We start from the raw sequence: 19,244 nt of genomic DNA on the forward strand, positions 1-19,244 counted from the left end.
AACTTTTGGGTTTGTTGACTCTTTGTATCATTCTCCTTGTTTCAAATTGTTTGATCCTCTTGGTTGTGTTTGCTTCTTTCTGTTCTAGAGCTTTCGGATGTGTTCTTAAGTTGCTAGTGTAGGATGTCTTCAATTTTTTTACAAGGGCACTTAGAGCTATAAATTTTCTTCTTAGCATTGCTTTCTTTATGTCCCATAAGTTTTGGTATGCTGTATCATCATTTCTATTGAATTCTAGGATGTCCTTCTTTATTTCTTCCCTGGTCAACTTATTGAATAGAGAGTCGTTTGGTTTCCATAGGTATGTGGGTTTTCTGCTGTTTTTGTTGCTGTTGAAGTTTAACCTTATTCTGTGGTGATCTAATAGGATACATGATTTTATTTCAATCTTCTTGTATCTGTTGATGCTTGTTTTGTGACAGATTATATGGTCAATTTTGGAGAAGTTACCATGAAGTTCTGAGAAGATATATTCTTTTGTTTTCGGGTGAAATGTTCTGTATTTATCTGTAAAGTCCATGTGGTTCATAACCTCTATTAGTTTCACTGTGTCTGTTTAGTTTCTGTTTCAATGACCTATCTATTGGTGAGAGTGGGGTGTTCAAGTCTCCCACTGTTATCATTCAGTGTTTAATGTGACCTTTGAGCTTTCGTAAAGTTTCTATTATGAATGTTGCATTTTGGGTATAGAAGTTCAGAATCGAGACTTTCTCTTGGTGGACTTTTCCTTTGATGAGTATGAAGTATCTTTCCCATCTTGCTTGATAATGTTTAGTTGAAAGTCTATTTTATTGGATATTAGGATAGCAAGTCCGTCTTGTTTCTTGGCACCATTTGCTCGGAATACTTTTTTCACCCTTTTACTCTGAGATACTGTCTGTCTTTGACATTGAGGTATGCATGGTTCCTGTAAGCAACAAAATGCTGGATCCTGCTTGCATATCCAGTTTGTTAGTTTATGTCTTTTTATTGGGGAATTGAGATTGTTGACATTTAAAGATATTAAAGATGATTGTTAGTTCCTGGTATGTTTGTTGTTATAAGTGGCATTATGTGTATGATTTTTTTCCTTTTGTTTTTGTGGTGAGATTATTAATTTCTTGTTATTTCAAGTGGGAGACCCTCCTTGTGTTGGTGTTTTACTTCTAGAATCCTCTGAAGGGCTGGATTGATAGATAAACATTGTTTAAATATGGTTTTGTCATGGAATATTTTGGTTTCTCCATCTATCAAGATTAAGACTTTTGCAGAGCCTAGTAGCCTGGGGTGACATTTGTGTTCTCTTAGGGTCTGCATGACCTCTCTCCAGGCTCTTCTGACTTTTTGGGTCTCTGTTGAGAAGTCTGGTATAATTCTGATAGGTTTGCCTTTATATATTACTTGGCCTTTTTCCTTTACAGCTTTTAATATTCTTCCATTGCTCTGTATATTTAGTGTTTTCATTATTATGTAATAGGACTATTTTTTCCTTCTCTAATTTATTTGGTGTTTTGTAGGCTTCTTGTACATTTATAACCATCTCTTCCTTTAGGTTGGGGAAGTTTTCTTCAATGATTTTGTTGAAGACATTTTCTTGTCCTTTGAGCTGGGAATCGTCACTTTATTCTTTTCCCATTATTCTTGGTTGGCCTTTCCTTTGTGTCCTGGATTTCCTAGATGTTTTGGGTTAGGAGTTTATATGATTTGTAATTTCTCTGACTGTTGTACCAATATTTTCTAAAGTATCTTCTATACCTGAGATTCTCTCTTCTATCTCTTGTATTCTGTTGTTGATATTTACATCTGTAGCTCCCGATCTCTTTCCTAGGTTTTCCATTTCCAGGGTTACTTCCATTTGTGATTTCTGTACTGTTTCTACTTCCGTTTTTAGGTCTTGGACTGCTTTGTTCAACTCCTTCACCTGTTTGATTGTGTTTTCCTGTATTTCTTTAAGGGATTCCTTTCCTCTTTAAGGGCTTCTACCTATTTACCTATGTTGTCCTGTATTTCATTCAGTAGCTTATTTATATCCTCCTTAAATGATTCTATTATCTTCATGAGATAGGAATTTTGGTCAGCATCATGATTTTCAGGTGTGTTGGTGTATCCGGGTCTTGGTAGAACTGGATTCCAATGGTGCCATTATATTGGCTTCTGTTGCTTATGGTCTTGCACTTGCCTCCTGCCATCTGGTTATCTCTCGTGTTAACTGGCCTGGATGTTTCTGTCTGGAGCCTATCTCCTGTGTCCCTGTGTTGCTGCATGTCTTCTGGGAGACCTGTGGCCCTGGCTACGGCAGGTCTTCTGGGAGGTCTTCAGACTGTAGGGTCTTCAGAGAGGCAGACAGGGTGAAGGTGTGCCCCGATGACAGAAGGTGAAGGCCAGAAGGGAGGTAGAGATTGAACATATGGAATAGGCCTGTGTATGCTGGATTCCTCTGGGGCCCAACTGCTGAGGTTGTTTGGGAGGGTCCCTCACCTGGGTGCAGCCGATCTCCTGGCAGGCCTTCAGCCTGTGGTGTCTTCAGAGGAACAGACACATTGATTATATGCCCCAGTAAAAGATGTAGGTCCCTATCCAAGTTTCTTAATAATCTTACCTTCCTAATAACCCCTTAAAGAAGAAATTTCTAGAATCTACTGTGTCTATTAACCATAATTTTGAAGACATGGAGATGTGCTAAGATAATATCCTGAAATATCCAAACCTGGGTTCTGAACACAGCAGTGTGGAATCTGTTTCTTACCCTTAGCCACTGTTTACTTTGCCTAGCAGAAAGCAAACAGACACAGTGAGTGAAAATAAAGTATCACAAGGAAAAGAACACAAAGGTGAGAAGATCATAGAGAGCCAAAGGGCACACAGGAGAGGTGTGTCCTTTATATAAAGGCCAGGGAAAGCCACTTTAGGGGTGACATCTCAACTGGGCTTTCAGTGAAAGAAGAAATAAGACAGACATCTCACTCTCTGGGAAAGAATGTAGGTAGATGGCATGAAGGTATAGAGGTGAATGGGTGTCAGTGTAACAGAATGTGAAATATTGGTGACTATACCAAGGGACTTTGTGACTGTCCAGAGAGGTTCGGGGTGGGGGGAATTATCTCCACTTGTTGCCAATGAGAAGTTTAGTCTGGTGTCTTTGTCTCTGTGAGCTACTGTAAGAGAACAATTGATGTTTATAAATGAATGACAAACAGAAGTATATTTCTGGAGGCTAGGCATTCTAACACAAAACTGTTGGCCTACAAAGAGAGTCCTCTTGACCTGTCATTACACAGCAAAAGGTGAGAGACTAAAACACCAAAAGAGGACAGGAGTCCTAAAACAGCACCAATCCTATAATGAGGATAGAAGCCTCATAGTCCAGGCACATCTTAACTGAGTCTAATCACCTCTTAAATATTCCACATTTTTGTTTGTTTGTTTGATTGGTTGGTTGGTTGCTTTGGTCTGGTTTGTTTTTTTTTTTTTTTTTTTTTTTTTTTTTTTTTTTGGCTTGGCTTGGTTTTGAAACAGAATCTATAACTCTGTAGCCAAAACTGTTCTAGAACTTACTGTGTAATCAGGCTGGCCTCAAATTCCTGGTAATCCTCCTGCCTCAGAATCCTGAATATGTAAGCAATTTAAGCTTTGTATAAGCTCTGAATGTATAAGGATTGCAAGCATAAGCCACTATGTCCTACCATTTAAAAATAATATAATAGCAATTAAAATCTAACATGGATTTCACAGCAGATGACTACCCTAACCATAGCAACCATGATAGCAGTATCTTTTGACAATAACTATGCATAATTTTTATTTTATAAAGTTAGTATTTTTTTTAAATCCAACATTAAGGTGGTCGAACAAATAATACATGCAAGTATATGATCCTCAGGCTACTCATTCTCTGCCTTTATTTATTTTTTGTATTATCTGTTTACTTATTTATTTATGTATGTGTGTGTGTGTGTGTGTGTGTGTGTGTGTGTGTGTGTGTGTATGCCCATGAGCATGTAAACACATGCAGGCACACACATGAATACATGCACTTATACCCACAGGTCTACAGCATGCATCTGGAGGTCACAGGACAACTTTCGGTAGTTAGTTCTCTCCTTTCATTGAGTGGATACTAGAGCTCTAGTCAATGACATCATGGTGGGTAACAGATTCCTTTACCTGCTGAGCCATCTGTTCTCCTACCACCTGACCTCTTTTAAGGTCTCTGTCTAATTTTGCACATATGAGGACACAGACCTGAGGGGGAAAGAAACTTGACCCAGAGGTGGTGGCCAAGTTAATATAAATAATCAAGGCTCTAGAGTTAGTTTACTTAGGTTTAAACATTGGGTGTAGAAGTGTTCCAACCCTAGAGAAGCAAAAGCAGTCAGTGCTTGCTGTTGTTATCATGAGTCCCAGGTATCCTCTTTTTCTCCCTGCCTGTTTTATATCAGGTACAAGCATGACCTTCGTGTCAATCAGCTGTGCCAAGTGTTTAGTGAAAATAAAGCTTTTGTTGTCCTTATTTAGGTGCCACTGCAGTCTCCATTGTTATAAGACTGAAGCAGTGTTGATTTAAAAAAAAAAGTATGCTGTTTCTTAGAAATGTTTCTTTGGATTTATATGTGAAACTGGTTGGATTCTCTGAGCTCTTGCAAGGACCAAAAGTAAATCAAAGAAGCAATTTATTCCTCTGAGCGAGATGTGACCTTGCATCCCATCAGCCAGCCCATTCTCCTGAAGAGCTCGGATGAGAAGCGGTGCCCCAGGATTTATTGGCACTTGATCATTAGCAAAGGGATGCTGAGCCTGGCACAGCTGATGCTTCAGCTTGGGGAAGGAGATGGCTTGTGAATCTTTCCACCTTAAGGAAATTGTATTTTCCACCTTGTATTAGAGGGCTGTAAATTAAGGTGATAAAATGCCAGGGAAAAAAATGGGATCTAAACTATGTTAAGGAAATTTTATGAATTTCACTCATGTTTGTTTGTCTTGCAATAGAAGAATGACCATATATTTCTGACCTCAGTAGATCAGTATTCACAGAGGTCTTAGGAAATTATGAGCTGGTCCTGAGTTTTCAGAGTGGGATACATGTTCGAGCAACATTGGTGTAGGGTGAGAACTTAGCAGAAAAGCAAAAGCCCAGTTCTCAGCTCTGATCTCTGATGTCAACAACTCTGGGAATGGGCTGAACAAACGATGTTTTAAGTATCTTGCCTGGTGATTCTGAGGCAAGATTGACTTTGCTAACCTAATCTCATATTGACATTATCCAAATGATTATTTTTTTAAATAAAAGTATATCATAAACTACACTCTTACCTTGCAGCCAAGACTAGAAGTAGAATGAGATTTACCATCCCTTACTTACCACATTCAGAGTGAGACCATGCTTTTCTGTGGGGCTGCCTTTAGCACTGTAGGAGTTTCTGCCATGACTTTGGTCTCTACTCACTAAACAGGTAGCTATATGTGACATTCAATTATGTCTGCCAACAGTGATGACTGGCCCATTCCCATGCCACGACGGGCAAAAATGTGCCCACCCTCTTAACTCTGCAAAGAAGTATAGAATAAAGGTACCAGTAAGTGTCCAAAACACCCAAGGCAGCTGCCTACTGGTGTCATCCATCATTCTTTTTATCCCATGGGAAGCTGAAGAAGGGAGGCTCTTTTGATTTCAGACTTAGGCTTAGGAATCAATTTCCTGCCACTTCTCCATGATGAGAGATCCCTGGGTCTCAGTGCCCCCACCTGTAAAAAGGTAAAATAACACCTATATTATGTGACATTGAAAAGTTACCTGTAAGGGTCAGAATTTGCAATGTATTTGCTAGGCAGACAATGGCAGGTACACATTTTATTCCTTTGTATTTTGTTCCCTATGTGGGTAAGGGACCATCAAAGCCTCAAGCTAATATGTTTTTAGGAAACCTAGCCAGCCTCCTCAACAGATACATTGCAGTCCAAAGTCAGCATCTAAGAGGCCCAGGAAGGAAAACAAAGGTGCACAAGTTACACAGAAGTACCTCACTTCCCAGTGGTCACTGATGGCCTCCTCTATGGGGTCCTTTAAAGGAGTTGCAGTGGGAGGGAAAGTAGAAAGCTCATTGCCCTTGCCTTTCACAACCAGTCTATATGTGCAGAAATGTCCTCTTTCAAGAAGGGGCTCGAGACCCCATATGTACAACAATGCCAAGCAACCAGAGCTTCCAGGGCCTAAGCCACTACCTAAAGACTATACGTGGACTGACCCTGGACTCTGACCTCATAGGTAGCAATGAATATCCTAGTAAGAGCACCAGTGGAAGGGGAAGCCCTGGGTCCTGCTAAGACTGAACCCCCAGTGAACTAGACTGGTGGGGGGAGGGCGGCAATGGGGGGAGGGTTGGGAGGGGAACACCCATAAGGAAGGGGAGGGGGGAGGGGGATGTTTGCCCGGATACCGGGAAAGGGAATAACACTCGAAATGTATATAAGAAATACTCAAGTTAATAAAAAAAAAAAAAGAAGTTTCTGGATAATAACAACCTGCTGAGTGTTTCTTGTTCTAGGAACCCCTGCTGTGTGTGTTCATCTTGCTCCATTTGAGCCTGCGTAGATAAGCTTTCTTAAATTGTTCCTTCAACCTAACCCTCAATCTTTGCAAAATTTTGAAAAGTGGGTGGGTTTGTCCCATTTTATAGTAAAGGGAACTGAAGTTAAGAGAGATGAAGAAAATGACCTAGGGTCCCACAGAACCAAGTCAATTCTGAAGCCAAGGCTCCTGATGTGTCACTGATTGTGCATTCTTAAGGAGATGTTCACTCTTCTATATTTCAATACACGTTAACTTACCCATGTGAAAAACAACGACAGGTTGCTGCTATCCTTTCCCACCTCAACTCCTCCTTCCAACTCTTCCCTCCACAACATGGTGGCAGCAGACTTGACCCTCGCCATCACGAATGAGCCTTCTGAGTGTGAGCAGGCTGCCAGAGCTCTCCCATTATTTTACAGTTCACTAGCACACTGAGCTAAAAAAGAATATACCGTATCTTTGTGCATCAGTTAGAACAGCAGATGACACGGCTCTTTCTGCCTGGGCAGGTCTTGTACCGATGGAACAGGCAAAGCAGCACATCTGTCATTGAAACGAACAAAACGTCAGTGGAGCTTTCTCTACCTTTCGATGAAGACTACATCATAGAGATCAAGCCATTCAGTGACGGAGGAGACGGCAGCAGCAGTGAGCAGATCCGAATCCCAAAGATATCAAGTAAGAACTTTTTTCATCTTCCCCTTTCCTACTGCGTCACTCTCCGAGATGACTCAAGGCTTTAAGGAAATTGAGCCCGATAAGAAAGAGTCATAATTAAGGTGAATGACAAGAGCATCCTTTCTTCCATAACTGGTGTTTTCCGATTTCAAGAAACTTCATGCAGAAGAACCTCTTTGCCTAGTTTTGATGGATTGAGTCTGTGACCAACCAAAGTAGTAAATGAAGGCTGCCCCTTATAAGGCGTGAAGGGTTGTTTCATATTGACCCATTTGGCTAACAAGTACATAGTCCCCTAACTAACTAGCCTCGATAGTTAATGAACAATGCAGTTAGGAAGAATAGACAAAAAGGTTTGGTTGTTGTCATTGTTGTTTAAGAAAGGTCTCACTATGGAGCACAACTGGTCTGGAACTTGCTGCATAGACCAGGCTGGCCTTGAACTCACAGAGATCCACCTGCCTCTGCCTCCCCAGTGCTAGTACTCTGCCCAAAAAGTTCTTACCAAGGCTGTGGTGTTTTATCCCTGGTAAACTAATGTTATTTAGTCTCGAGTTAGAAACATTTTGAAGTTAACGTGATATATTTTGATTGAGAATATGAAATCTATGCGTTAAAAACATATAGTTAATTGTCTCCATTTTTAAATGTTGCTAAATACTATATAAGAGTAGCTTTTGTGAGCAAATGCATTCTATTGTGTTTTTAAGTTTTATGTTTACAAATAATCTCATCAGCATACAAATTTTTGTTGTATGATTTTATTTTAATAAAAAGAAAATGTATCGAGTCAAAAATCAGAATAATGATTGGCAGCAGCTGGTGAGTGGAGCGTGGCAGTTTAGTGAATATTTGCGTACGATTTGGCATGATTTAGAAAGCATCTAGAAAGAGTAGAGCTGCTTACATAGCATCTGAAAGTACTGCCAATGGATTGCACTTTTTTTTGGTCTTTGTTTTGCTTTGTTTTTTGTATTTTGTCTTCATTTTGGCACGTAGGATCCCACAAAGTAGCCCTGATTGACTCTGGGTTAGTTACATAAAGGAAGCTGTCTTCCGGCTAGCAGAAATCGTTCTGCCTCTGCTTCCTAAGTGCTAGGATTAGAGCCTTTAGTTCTTCTTTAGTTCACATGGTTCCTTTGTTTATGGAGTGTTTTACACTGATAAAGAGGAGATTAGGTTGATATCCAAGTTGCCACTAGGTATTTAGGGATGTATTTTTCTGCCCTTTGCATTTGAGGTATGGGTATTATAGGATCAGTGCTGGCTAGAGTTATAAACTTTCAAGCTATCACAGAGAGATAATATTTTAAACCATGGGTGATATCCTCTGAGACCCTAATTTTAGAGCTGGAGTAAGTATCTTCTAGGTGTCCATCATTTTATTTTTCAAAGGAAAATGCTGTTATGTCTTACAGATAGGAAATGGTAACAAAGTAGCCCTGAAGTAATTTTATTTCTGTGAAATTTTTTCAGTTCAGAAGAGTAAAGAGCTCCTTGGTCATTTCATCTGTTCTGTGAATGCCTATCATTTAGGAATGATTAAATAAGTACTTATCTGTGTTCTAGAATAGTTCAGGGTTTAGTGAGAAACTGGGGCCAAAGCCAAGCCCCAGAGATGAAGTTCATACTTACATAAACACTAACATACATACATAATATATAAATATGTATGTATGTGTGTATAAATGTTATATATATATATGGTTTATATATTGTATGGTTTACATAGTTAATATATGTTTTATTATATTTATATATATATGTTAATAATGGACTTAAATGCCTCTGAACTGTATTCTTATTTGTTTTGTTTGTCTTGGGGGAAGGGGAAGGGTCTCACTGATTAACCTTGATTGGCCTGGAGCTGGCTAAGTATATGAGTTGATCACCAAACTAAAGATCTGACTTCTGCAGAAAGGGAGCTTCACACCTTCACACAGTGAGTCATAGGACCAGCCCACAACCCCACAAAATCAGATTTCTCTATTTCACTTTGCTTAAACATTATTATAAACTTTTTATCATTGCAAAGATAGTTCTTTTGCTCACTGATTCTTGGTCTCATTCATTACAAAACCATTTATAGTGGCCAGATACTGACAATCTGAATGTTAGTAGAGCATAACGTCTTTTCTTAAGGGACTTCCATCTTCCCTTGGAGAGATCAAACAGCTTTAAAGACACTGAGACTAACAATGGGAAAGCTTTTATTAAGAAAAATATACAGCCTACGTGAAGAAGCTTGTTTGCAATGTGATTATTTTGTGTGAGAAAAAGAGATTTACTTAGATAAACACGGTTTTGATTCCCAATCCAGACATTTACTTAGCTAGGCATTCTTAGAAAGTTAGTTACCTCATCTCTTGGGAGCCTAGTCTCATCTGATGGATGAAACAGTGACGATATCTGGTCCACAGAGGGGGCCTGTAAGAGCTGAGTGTCATATCATCTGTGTAGCACAGAAGTGGAACTGAAAAGGAGTATCAGTTTTCGATCCAACCTCTAACAGACATAATCCTAGTAATATTTAAGTAATTATTACACTGGATACGGACAACCTCAATTTATAGGAATCTAAAGCATCTGCAGGATGATTCCTAGCCTGATCCCATACCGTAGATAGGTTATCATGGAACAGATATTAATGAATCATTGATAGAATCATGTAGGTTGGCTTGGAAAGAAAGCTCAGTCAGTAAAGCACTTGCCTTGCAAGCTGGAGGACTCGAATATGAACCCTACCCCTGTTTAAAAGTAAGCTAGATACAGCCACACACCCTTGTAGTCCTAGCACGGGAGAGGCAGAGACAGGAAGATACCTTGGTGAGTTCCAGACCAGTAAGAAACCCAGCCTCGAGAAAGCAAGGTGGATGGTATCCATCTAAGGAGCTGACAGTGTCCTCTCATTTCCATATTCATGCCTATGTGTATGCACACATATCTGAGCACACATGCATTTCTTCATACACATACATACATAATAAAAATAAAATAGATAGCCAGATGATGAACAAACAGATAAGACAGGTTGTTTTGTTTTGTTTTGTTTTGTTTTAAAACCCAGCCAGCCATGTTGTTTTGATAAGGCCTATAGCATCCTTTTCCTTTGTATATAGGAAGAGACCCTGATGAACAAATTTGTTCTCTCTTTTCAGATTCCTATGCAAGAGGATCTGGGGCTTCTACCTCCAATGCGTGTACACTGTCAGCCATCAGTACAATAATGATTTCTCTCACAGCCAGGTCTAGTTTATGACAAAAGTTATCTAAAGGACTCACTATTTATAATATAAGCAACATTTAGCTAGTTGTTTTGAAGACACCCAGTACTAAGTAATATTGTTGTTCAAGTACATCTTATTACTGGAAAAAATGTTTTTTGCTTCGTTAGGAATGGCATTATACAGTACTTCCTCAAAGCAAATCTAGCTTTGTCTGAAGTTTCTTTGGAAACTCTGCAATGCACTGAAGACATCTGTAATATGATGTTACCAAAGCAGTTTACATATGTCCTTATATGCATATTTTTTATTATATATTTAGTGTTTTATAGAATTTTTTAAAGTTAACATATAATGTAGATATTGTTTTTTTTTCTTCCTCTGCTGTAAAATGCTCTGGGCAACACAACCACACAATTATGATTTGAGACGATTTCCTTTAAGGACAGAGTTTGAAAATCATCTCAGTAGATGAATTACAATTGACTTGTACAGTTTTACAAGGATCCGGTGTCAAAACATCTAGAGACTGGGTCTGTAACTCAAGGCTGCTGTATATAAATTATTCCTTGAATGGTTAATGCATTGAATCGAGTCCCCTTGACATATGTGATATGTTTTCCCACCCTGTTGTGAATTTTGTTGCTCAACACAATTTGAAATGGTTTCAGGAGCTACACATCCCCAAAAGCTAAACTTCCCAGCCCATGAGGCACCTTGTGCAATCCTCCCATCCCTGAACTTAGCATTGTCTGGTAAGACTTTATTTGAGCACCGTCCTTGTGGTAGCATTATCTTAGGCATTGAATTTGAAGTTACATATCCTGTAGTAACATAGATGAAAAGTTACTATAGTCAAATGAGTCTTTCATGGCATAAAAGGTAATTTTACTCTTTAGACATATCTGTTTTGAATGTAAATTTTTTAAAACTCCTGTCGATGCATTTATAATTTCAAGATTTCTTAGATACCATGTATAATTGTAATGATAGAGTCCTTCTTTTGAATGACAATAACATATGTAATTTGAAAACTTTTTCCTACTTTAGCAGATAGCTGCTACAAAGAATTTTACATATAACTCTCTAAACTATCAGTAGTCCATGTGCATTGGACCTTGATGTCTCTCCCATTTTGCAGTAGCTAGTTTGGTTGCTTTATAAGCTTTACCTTCTAAATCTTAAAGTCATACAATGAAAGATGGCAATATCAACAAAACCTTATTCTTATGAAAAGAACTATTTATTATGATGGGGGATGTTTTGTAAGCTGACAAGGGTGGAACATAGAAGGCAATGGGATTTCCTATAAAGCTTTTCATGTGAAAACACGCAATCACCTTTTTAGTCTTTCTTGGAGAGCTCACGATTGCCTGTAATTTGTCATTTTTTGCTTACACACATAACATAGCTTTTCAACCTGCTAATTATATTCATCCAATAAAGTCATCATCAAAATTCCATTTGTGTAAAAATTAGGATGCTAACAGGGAAAATATTGTCAGTATTTCAACTGTGTTCCTTTCTTACTTTGATATGGCTTACTTCTATGTTCAAATACGATTTAAAGTCACATGCAAAAAAATCAACTAAATAATAAAATGAATGAAAAAAGCCTGATACCCCAGGTAAGCCCAATCCCAGTGTAAATGATATCTACCAGTGATCTAGCATATGTAATCTTTTTAAAGGTATTGTTAATAAATATTCTGTCGTTTGTAAAAATATCTGCCTTCTGGGAGCATTATTCCTTCCTGCTTGTCAGGGAAATTTTTAGCTTACCCTTGTGCTAGTTACAACTTGGGATCATAGGGGAACACAAAAGTCTCGAGCTCTGGCCCCAAAACTAGGTGACCCAATTCCAAAGGTGACTTTGAAATTGACAATCCTGAAGACACCATTTCAAATCTTCTTTGAAGCAGAGAGGATCAAAATCAAGTAACCAATGTCTTGAAGCTGAGACTAGAATATTATTCATGGTTAGCTAAGATTTTGTATATTTGATCTAAGTATATCTGTTGTTTTCCCTACCCATTGCCAAAATCACAAAATCTATATAAACTTAAGCACGTAAGGCCCTTCTTAGTCTAAACCCCTAAAAATCCTCTGAACAGCCACACTGAGCCCTACTTGGTCCCTAAACACTGCTTGCTTTTGATCTCACCTCTGTGCCTTTCGGTCTCTTGGCTGTTCCTTCTTGAAATGTTCCCCCTCACTCTTGCACCCAAATATCAACTGTCCTAGGGTTCCTCCAACACTCCAGCTCACCTCTGAGGTTTTCCCACATGCCTGACCTTGTGATGTCCTCTCTATGAATTTGCTGCAACCCTTCATTTAGTATTTTATAGGGTACTACTTTTGGAAATATCTTGTACTGTTACCTTGCATATGAACCTAACTCTTGTATTGTTACTGACTTTTCCTTGAATGTATACCTTGTCTTCCCAACTAGATTGTAAGCTCCTTGAGGGCAGGGGCATTGGTCTTCTCTTCCATGTACTCTCCATAGTGCCTAGCACAGTGCCTTGCAATAAATACTCATTGATGAATTGATTGAAGGGGTCTTTGAAGTAGCATTTTGCATCAGTTGCCCGCCTGTGTGCTATATAGCAAACCAAGCAGGGAAGGCTGTCACTACTTCCATGATGCTGTAGAAAGTTCCAGTGGCTTCTAGTGTTATGCTTTGATGACCTTTTTCACCTCTCAGCTTTATCATCTGATAGTGATGCCCTAAGTTAGCTGATACCAACTGGACCAAAGAATTTAGCAAGTTTCACATTGGCACCTTTACCAAACTTTGCTTGATTTGTTGACTTCATTGTTTTTTGTGGGTAGGAGCCACTGTTTGCCAGCAACAAAAACAAGTCCCCTAACTGAACCAAGCAGAATGGAACTAATTAACATCTCGCAGGGTCATTGCAGGAGCTCAGAAAATACCAAAGGTACTAATGAATGGAAGAACCTGGCTACTCTTGGGAGGACAGAAACCTTGCAAAGTCTTCTTGGTGTGTAGTTTGAAGGATAAACCAATTGTGTTTCCAGGTTTAATGTCATTCTGCTCAAGGTAAAAGCTCTTCCAGAAGTATCTGATCAATGTGGATCATAGAAGCTGACCATCCTGCTCACACCAAGTCTTCACTTACAGGGACACTATGTTAATCCAAGAGCAGAATGATGCTTCTAGAGGTGAAAGAATAGGTGTTGTTGGGAGGCTCTAAACAATAGACTTTCTATGTATGGCCAACCAAGGGAACTTCTCAAGCACTAAGGTCCAGTCTACAATTAGGTGGGGTGTACCACTCCTTGAGGGTATTCCCAAGGGAGGACCACTAAGAAAATTTGTTTACTTTAACCTTTTCAAGTTCTTCTGGGTGTCACCCACCTGTGATTTCACTGTAAAAAAAGGACCTCTGTCCTGACAGGTAATTGGATCCCATCAAGGTAAGTACATTTTACTGAGCTAACAAGTCTTCTATACAAGGCAGCATCTTTCCATGTGGGTGGCAGAGTGGGCAATAAACTTTGATTCTAAGGTAAGCACTGAATTCTCCAAGCCAATAATATGGGGATTTCCATGAGCATTTATCTTGAAACAGAATGGTTGAGGCTTTTTAACATCTAGGAGACTATTAAAATCTTTGTTAAACTGTTCCAAATGCTTACCTACCAATATACTTAAGGAATGTTGCCTATACAAGCAGCCCATAATTACTAAATAGCATAGGTTTTATGTAATGTCAGGTTATTTTTTTATACTACATTGCCACCCCTCCCCCTTCCATTCCTCATCAACCATCAAGTCTTAATTGTATTTTTCTGTTGTTAAAATTGTCATTGGATTCTCACTGAAGATATGGCCAACCACAGCCACTTGAAAATAGACTCTTAAAATTAAGATATATACATATATATATATATATATACATACATATATATATATATATATATCCTAATGCATGGCCTAATACCAACATTATTCCCTCACAAAATGCTAATCACTAGGACCTCACAAAGTCAGCTAGGCAAAAGACAAATCATAAGTGCTATAGATTCTAATAATCTGGGGTGCATTCTGACAAATGCCACTTTTTCACTTAGGATACAATGTTTTAAATGCATACCTCTCCAAACATTAGGAATTATTGTTAATAATTAGCTATTGTGTTTGTTCAGGAATGTAACAACTGTAATATTTAATCATTTTAATACAATAAATAGAATATAAACTAACACTGAACAGCAACGTTAATGTTTATCTAAAATAAGGTAGGCAGTAGGTTCCTCATTCAGATGCCCAGTTTTCCACAAAAGCACCTTCAGAACCGTCTTCTTTTCTCCTAAGGCCCATGATTAGAACCCATTGCTAACAGGCATCCCTCAGCAGTTGGTATTTTTAAATAATTTCATCTGTCAATGGAGGAGCATTATCTGTTGCTATTTTGTGTGATTCCTAAGCCTGTGCCAAAGGATGACTGCTCTGTGCAAGGCAGGCTGCTGGGCACGTGAGCAGACCCCTTTTGACCCTTGTGCTAAATGGGCCATGCAGATTAAATGTCTGAATTCCACAACTCAACTGGAAAAGTGCAATACTCAGCAGAGTTCACAGTTCAAACAAAATTGGCCTTTGTTCTTTATCTTCCTGGTAATGGCCAGATAGAGATTAACAGAGCTATAATAATATAAGTCACACAGACAAAAGCCTTTAAAAAAAAAGGTCAACCACATGATAGATAGGAAATTCTAGAAGCTCTAGGGCTGAGGTATTTAATATGGATATGATTAAACATGACATCGCCCAGTCTCTGTCAGTTGGGCTTTCTCTATACACTCTTTCCAGTTGTTAGGAATAGCACGGGTCTTATGTGAATAAAAACATGTGCTAGGATTTTAGTGAAAATTTTGTATGTTATTTAATCTTTTCTGAGTTTTTTGAGGCAAGGTTTCTCTAGCTACCCCTGGTTGCCCTGGTACTAAGTATGCAGAGAAGGTTAGATTGAAAATCACAGCTATCCACCTGCCTCTGCCTCCTGAGTGCTGGGATTAAAGGCATGTGCCACCACACCCAGTTGATACTAAATTTTTATGTTGGTCAAAATCTTCTTCATGCTAAGAGGAAAGAGGTTCATGTTTCCACCATTTTCCTTAACGAAATGGATACAAATAGAACAGAAACCATTAGAAAGCCAGGGCTACACCTGACCTCTTTCCTAATTCAGTACACTTCAGTTCCTCATAGTTTAAGCTTGCTTCGTGTAGCTGTGACTAAAATATCTGCAAGTAAAATTTAAAAGGAGAATTATTTATTTGGGTTTATCATGGAGGCAGAAACATGTGGTAAAGGCTTCCTGTCTCGTTGTGGACAGAAACAAAGGAAAGGAGAGACTGCCTAACATATCGAACCTTTGAAGGCATGAGTGACATGCTACTTTCAACTGGCTAACCTCCTAAATTTACCACCTCAAAAAAAAAGGTGTCACCAGTTAGGGGCTAAGCATTCAACACATGAGCCACACTGGGTAAAACTTCATAAGAAAGTAATATACTGTTATAGGAATTTACTAAGAGAGGCAACAGGCTAACCCACACTCAAGAAGCCTAAGTTCAGATAGAAAACAGTGCAGATAGGGCACTGAGTCAGCAAAAGGGGGATACTGAGTCAAGAGGAAAGGGTATGTGAGGTAAGGATTTGGGGTGAATTGTTCAGGACAAGGCCATGTGCAGAACAGTGCTATTCAAAGAAGCAGGAGAGGAGAAGATCCATGAAGTGGGCCAGGTTTTGTTCAGCAAAAAACCAGCTAACTACTCTCTGTGCACTGTGCAATAATGTAGGAACAGAAGGAATATGGATGGGAAAACCAAGGTAGCTAGAACAGTGTGGCGTAACAATGGGGAGCTATGCAGAGCTAATAATAGCCATCCATGTTTATGCTGTGTAATAGTCTCACTGGAAATCGACCCGATGATTTGGTTACTATTTACCATTTCTTTTCTTTTCTTTTTAACATGGAGAAGTGAGGTTTAGAAATACAGAGATGTACCAAGTCACACAGGTGAGTGAGGCCAGGACCTCAGATGTTTCTGGCATAGTTCTAGGGCCCTTTCCAAACACTAGATTTTTTTTTTGTCCCTGTAGAGAATAAAAGACACATGAACAGCAAATAGACAGACAGATAGGTGACAGATAGATGATAGTCAAATTGGATTTTGGAGAAAACAAGTGAGTATTTTCTTTTTAAGCATAAGTAAGTTACATGTAATGTTAATTTGAAATACAAATTTGATCAATCCTCCTCTGTATGTGCTAAATCTTGTAGGGAAGAAAACGCAATGGCTCCCATGAAGTCATTAATTTTGAATTCGAATTTCCAGGGGCTTTTCAATGTCTGAAATAGATGACTCTGAGCTGGAGGCATGAGGCTTATTAATTGGAACACTGTTTCATTGGCTAATATCGCTTTTCCTTAGATGGTACATAAGTGTGCTTGCTTACATGCATACATACGAGTGCCCTGCATCATGAGAGCCAGAGTTGGTGGATAAGGTTTCCCTTACAGTTGCCCCTGAAGGAATATTAAGATAAAAGGATCTTTTCAAAGCAAAAGTTACATTGCAAGGTGGTAAAAAGGAAGTAGAGAAAAATTGCCAGAAATATTTTAAAGTGTTATATAAAATGATCTTTTTACCAAGAATATAAGCCATATAGCAATTAGAAAAAAGTTTTATTAATCTTTAGGACAAAGTATCTGACAACAAAAGACTATCGATTACATTGGTTACATCTCTCAAGTGATCAATAGGTAAAAGCTGGGTGTTGTGCTAAAGAAATGAAGATAAGAGGACAGAGATGTTTCTCCTTATAGTTTATTGGAGAAGACTATTGCATGCATGCATTTGAAATATGGCATTAAAATGTGGGCAGATTAAAAATAGGAACAAAAGTCTGGCACCTGTGTTTTTATGCAAGACAAATTAGTAACAAGCTTAAGTTCAGTGGGGAAACCATGTTGCTCACCAACATATCTCAAAATAAAATGTTTTTATTAGACTAAACGTTTTCTCAAATTGGTTGTTTTCCAAACAACTCAAAAGGAACAAGACCCTTGAAGTAACATATTTGGGGTTCATTAAGTTATGTACAGGTAAAATATTGAGCCACCTGTGAAATCTAGCTGTTGGTCCACTTTCTGTAAGTAAATATGAGGACAGATTCACATCCATGCACCTCATGTTATGTCAGAGACAGGAAGCTGCAACATAGACCATAGTCCTCAACAGGAACATTTACAAACTGTCTTTAACCTATACCACTACTTTATTGTTTCCTCCTCTTCCTCCTCCTTTTCTTCTTCTTCTTCTTCTTCTTCTTCTTCTTCTTCTTCTTCTTCTTCTTCTTCTTCTTCTTCTTCTTCTTCTTCTTCTTCTTCTTCTTCTTCTTCTTCTCCTCCTCCTCCTCCTCCTCCTCCTCCTCCTCCTCCTCCTCCTCCTCCTCCTCCTCCCTCCCCCTTCCTCCTCCTCCTCTTCCAGATTAATATATTGCTACATTTTATCACCTGGTAGGAACCAATCTTTTCTTTCAATTTGAATAAAAGAAATGCAATTAGTAATACACTTTCCAGTGGAAAATAAAAGCACATGAAAATTTCAACTTAACACACCTAGGGTACTTTGTGTTCCTGATATATATGCTAATTACCAATGGCTAGCAAAGTTGGGGGACATGCTCAGTGGGCAGGCACTTCTTTGACTGTGACAGTTTAGGTGCTCTGTAGCCACACATGCAGTGGCACCAGCAGCTGGCTGTCTATAGATCAAATGAGTGATGTCAACTGTGAATTCTTATTACACTGACGGTCACTTTATTTCTGGTATAATCACTCAGCTTTTAATAGGTGAGTCTGAATTGGAGTTCTAAATATCAGTTGGATGCTTCCATTTCTTCTGTCTTGCTCAACTCACCCAGCACTCAGTTCCTACTGAGGGCCTATGTAAATAACATTACATAAAGAACCTTTCTTGACTTCAGGGTACTTACAAAATAAATAAATAGTTGACTGGTGTAAGCATTATGCAGAAGGCATCTGGCAAACATCCAGGGGCATGTCAATCAAACGGGAAATTGAAGAGAGACTTCAATGTGTCAGAGCTCAATCTTAGAAATATGGGCTTGACAAGATGGTGAGAAGAATCAGAAGGGTTTTTCCATTGGAGAAAACGTAAGCAGTCATGAGGGAAAGAAGAAGAATAGAGGTTGGATTTTGTGTAGTTTTGCTGGAGCACTACAGAGGGGCCAGGTAACAATGAATTTCTTGATCTGATCAGCTTTGATACAGAGAAGCGTTCTTTCAAGGTTTAGGACAGAGTACAGAAAAATATGCCTTTAAGAGAGTGGAAATTCTGAAGGTTAGAAATTCAGTTCAGAGGCTACTACAAATGCTGGGTGAGGGATGATTAAAATGGAAGGGGGAAATGTCTACTCAGGGAAAATCGGAAATATACCTCTCCTGATTGTGTAGACTTAGATAAATCCTTTATGTTAAAGAGTTTCCATCTTGAACCACATTTACATTCATATCTGCTCCCTAACAATGCTGTAGAAAATAGAAATTGTCATTTAACTCAATTCGAAATTTGAAAAGAAAGCCTTTTTAAAAGTTTGTGTCCTGGAACTCAATGTATGGGACATTAAACAGGAGCAGTTCCATAGCTTTTGTCACAAGAATGGTGAGGGTGTCACTAGGTCCTGTTCCAACCAGGCCCACCACCTGTTTGTAGTTCTCAGTTCTCACCAGCAATCT

General features: G+C 38.8%; 1 protein-coding gene across 4 annotated transcripts in view; it reads left to right on the top strand.

Annotated features, from left to right (window-relative positions):
- Positions 1-12,176, top strand: part of Cntn4 (contactin 4) — a 993,738-nt gene extending 981,562 nt beyond the window's left edge. For 3 of the 4 annotated variants that reach the window (XM_087655634.1, XM_087655633.1, XM_087655635.1), the window contains 2 exons: positions 7,057-7,225; positions 10,384-12,176. In XM_087655634.1, the coding sequence (XP_087511760.1) occupies positions 7,057-7,225; positions 10,384-10,484 (270 nt within the window). In that variant the 3' untranslated portion in view covers positions 10,485-12,176. 4 annotated transcript variants of the gene reach the window in all.
- The last annotated feature ends 7,068 nt before the right edge of the window (positions 12,177-19,244 follow it).

The sequence above is a fragment of the Rattus norvegicus genome, chromosome 4 (genome assembly GCF_021556685.1).
Source record: "Rattus norvegicus strain SHRSP/BbbUtx chromosome 4, alternate assembly SHRSP_T2T, whole genome shotgun sequence".
In the NCBI taxonomy this organism is placed as follows: domain Eukaryota; kingdom Metazoa; phylum Chordata; class Mammalia; order Rodentia; family Muridae; genus Rattus; species Rattus norvegicus.